We start from the raw sequence: 3,696 nt of genomic DNA on the forward strand, positions 1-3,696 counted from the left end.
AGAGACACAGAGAGAGAGACATAGAGAGAGACACAGGGATAGAGATAGAGATAGAGAATGAGGTGATAGAGGGAGGATGAGAGAGAGTGAATGTGTGAGGACAGGATGGAGAGAGAGAGACAGAGAATGAGAGACACAGAGAGAGAGAGAGACAGAGAGAGAGAGAGAGAGAGAAACAGAGAATGAGGGGAGTGATGGAGAGGATGAGAGAAAGAGAGCGAGAGCGAGAGAGAGTGAATGTGTGAGGACAGTATGTAGAGAGAGAGAGACACAGAGATAGAGAGAGAGACAGCGTGAGAAGGAGGAGGCAGCGAGGAGGTGACAATCTGCATTATTCAAACCACACTGAAATATTCACTAAGCAGGGAAGTGGAGGAAGGAGCCAGCTCGCCTCTAATGTCTTTATTTAGCCGGCGCTGCGCGTGAACTATTATCTCTGCACGAAGTGATTCAGACACAAGTTGTGGGGGGGGGGGGGGGGGGGGGAGAAAGCAGAGCATAGAGATATGGGGACTTGAACAGTTTCCATATCCAGCGCTGGGCAGGTGTCAGCAGGTTTCTTTTTTCGCTTGTGCGTCACATTTTTCTATTTGAGGTGAAGAAAAGAAAAGAGAGAGAGAGAGAGAAGGAAGAAAGTTAAAAAGTACAGTCATAGACAGAAAACTGCTGGAGACTTTCTCTTTTTTAATCTTTTTGGTTATCAAGGGGAGTTTAGATCAAGGTTGTTTTTTTTCTTTTTTCGCCGCCTTGCCTCGGTCATCTGTTTTTGAGGAAAAAGCAGTACGGTACAGTATTGGTGAGGATAGGACGTTCTTTCTTTCTTCATTTCCTGTTTTCCTGTGAGATGTGAGACGTGGTCATCCTGGGTGGAGGTTGAATATTGGGGAAGGATAAGGAGATGAGAAAGGGAACGTACACGGATGTACTAAGTGTGTGTTACTGTACTAATAATGTGTGCGTGTGTGTGTGTCCATGTCTGTGTGTGTGTGTTGGTTTGTTTGTGTGTGTCCGGGTCCGTGTGTCTCTGTGTGTGTGTCCCGTGTGTGTCCCGTGTGTGTGTCCCTGTATGTGTGTCCCTGTATGTGTGTCCCTGTATGTGTGTCCCTGTATGTGTGTCCCTGTATGTGTGTTTGTGTGTGTGTGTGTGTGTGCCAGGTGGAGTTTGAGGACGGCTCCCAGGTGTTGGCCAAGAGAGAGGACGTCTACACGCTGGACGAAGACCTGCCGAAAAAGGTGAAAGGGAGACTCGTAAGTATTCCTCTCTACAACCCCCAGTCATAAGCTTGCCTTCACTAGTTAACCCTCTCCCCCTTCTGCCCCTCCCCTTTCCATGGGATATGGGTTAACTAGCCATGCCACGTCCCTAGCACGACCTTAATTATACTTTCTTTTATTTATTTTCTTCTTTTTATCTTTATTCATTTATATTAGTTCCTACTACAGGATTCTACCCTAGGTCTTTTCACTTTGTAAAGCGTCTTTGAGTCTCGAAAAAAGCGCTATATAAGTCTGATTTATTATTATAATCTAATAATAATAACTGTGTTTATACGACACTCTCCTAAAGCAGGTTACACGGCGCGTCGTCTAAAAGGGGGAAGAAAAACCAAGAAACGTAGATTAAAGGTGTATGGTTTGTAGTGTACATTTCTACAGTTAACACTCGAACCCAAGATGCTCATTGTGAAGGGGGAACTCAAAGGGAAACAAAATGGCTGCTCTGGTCGGCCAACCTCTCTCTGTAACTCTCTGGCTGGAGCGCACACTGGGTTCAAAGTCATAAAGGGACCCAAGTGATTTGATTGGAAAAGCTAGATTGGAAATGAGCTAAAATGCCAAAAAATATCTCCAAGTTGAATTAAGATGATCTGAGTGCAAGGATAATAGTTCATGTGAATTCGGAATGATTGTCTTTGTTTTGGTAGGATCTCTGATGTGACCATATATGGTTATCATTAACACTTCCTGTTTCCTGTATGTACTTCCTGTTTCCCCCCTCCCCCCCTCCCCTAGTCCACGGCCTCCAGCATGCGTTTCCAGGACGCCTTCTTCACCACGCAGGGGGAGAGGAAGAGACAGAGGACGCCCAACTCACGCTTCCAGAAAGACTTTGTGGACCTCTCAGACCTGCGCACTGCCACCAAGAGCACATGGGAACCCCGCAGCCCCAAGGGGAAATGAAGAGATGGAGGGAGGGAGGGAGGGAGGGAGGGAGGGAGGGAGGGGTGGATGGATGAGGAGAGAGAGAGAGAAAAGAGATTTTGGAAGATGGATGACGATTGAATGAATGCACTTGAGTGGAAGGGGGAGGGCGTGAGTGTGTCAGGCCTGCAGAGCTACAACACTAGAGGGACTCCCTCAAGCTGTCACATGTTAATGAATTGGGAGAGACAGCCGGTCTCTAGTGGTCTATCTCTATGGTTGGGCCCAGTTCCACTTCAATTCCTAGCTCCTAAACTTGCTGTGTTTGGGCCTAGTTCCATATCTGGTCCTAACCCCTAGACATGGCTCTCTACTGACGCGTACATAGAGGGAAGGGTTTAGGGGGAAGGCCTGTGAGCGGAAGTGTGTGTGTGTGTGTGTGTGTGTGTGTGTGTGTGTGAGAGAGAAAGAAAGTCGGGTAGTCAAAGGGGGGGGATTTCGATTGGATTGTGACGGGCCTGAAAGGCTGCGGAAAACACAATGCATTATGGGCAGTGGTTGCCTAGCGCTTTCACATCTGTCAGGGAATAAAAACAAAAAAACAAAAAACAAAAATAACTTATATTTGTCACATCACACTTTTTTGAAATAAACGACAAAAAAAAGTTTTTTTTTCTTCTGTATATATATTACAACAAAAAAAAACTCTGAGATTTTTCTAAAATGGCCTCTACCTGCTGTAGCTTTCTGATATGTTGCTCCTTGTTATTGTTTTGGAATATTAATGCACTTTGCCCGTAGTATTTTTTAGTTTTTGTTTCAGAGTCCTCTTGTTTCCTCTACGCATGTTGCTGTCTGCTACTGCTTCTGTCAGGGGGTGCGTGCCCATAATCTAAGACGGCTTCCTTCCTCCTCGTCTCCCTAATTTCATTGGAAAAACTCTGAGGTAAAAACTCATATATACGTTATTTGCGTGGAGCCTCCTATTGGTGGATTCCGATATTCTCCCTATCTGAGAGTGGGGGGGGGGAACTCTGGAAAAACGATTATCTTTGTACAGCGAGTTTCCGCCTGAGGGTTGAGTTTCCTCGTTCCTCGTTTATTTCCTGTTGTTAGTTCCTATTTAAGTGCACTGTGAAGGAGGCGGTTATGTTATCTATGCTGGACCGGTGGAATGCACACATGCCCAGTAGATGTAGAGCGTTTAGTGCATATGTAGAGAGGAGATGAGGAAAGGAGATAAGGAAAGGAGATGAGGAAAGGAGATGAGGAGAAAGGAGCCATGTGGAAGAAAAGACACGACCCCGGCCCCCATTAACATGTGAATCTGAGATGCTACTGTTGGATGAAAACATTGTCGAGACTTATTTAATTTAATATTTGTATTTATTTTTTTTGAGCTTGCTTCGGAGAAAGTAAAACAAAAGAAAAGTATTGCTAACTGCTGTAAGGAATAAATAAAAACATCAGTGTCTGCTCTTTGTAAATCCTTGTTTGGTTATTCTGTGTGTATATAGGGAGGCTGAGGTGCGCCTCGGAGGTAGAGCCGGCGTC

The 3,696-nt window shown here is 45.3% G+C and overlaps 1 protein-coding gene across 1 annotated transcript in view; it reads left to right on the plus strand.

Moving 5' to 3' along the window:
- The window catches only part of kdm4c (lysine (K)-specific demethylase 4C), a gene marked incomplete at both ends in the record, with an annotated part of 53,681 nt that extends 51,500 nt beyond the window's left edge, over positions 1 to 2,181 (plus strand). The window contains 2 exons of the mRNA XM_080534831.1: positions 1,156 to 1,248; positions 2,014 to 2,181. Coding sequence (XP_080390957.1) covers positions 1,156 to 1,248; positions 2,014 to 2,181 — 261 coding nt within the window. The remainder of the gene's footprint in view (positions 1 to 1,155; positions 1,249 to 2,013) is intronic.
- Positions 2,182 to 3,696: the final 1,515 nt, after the last annotated feature.

Source organism: Nansenia antarctica, assembly GCF_963989245.1.
Source record: "Nansenia antarctica genome assembly, chromosome: 6".
NCBI classification, from domain to species: Eukaryota; Metazoa; Chordata; class Actinopteri; order Argentiniformes; family Microstomatidae; genus Nansenia; species Nansenia antarctica.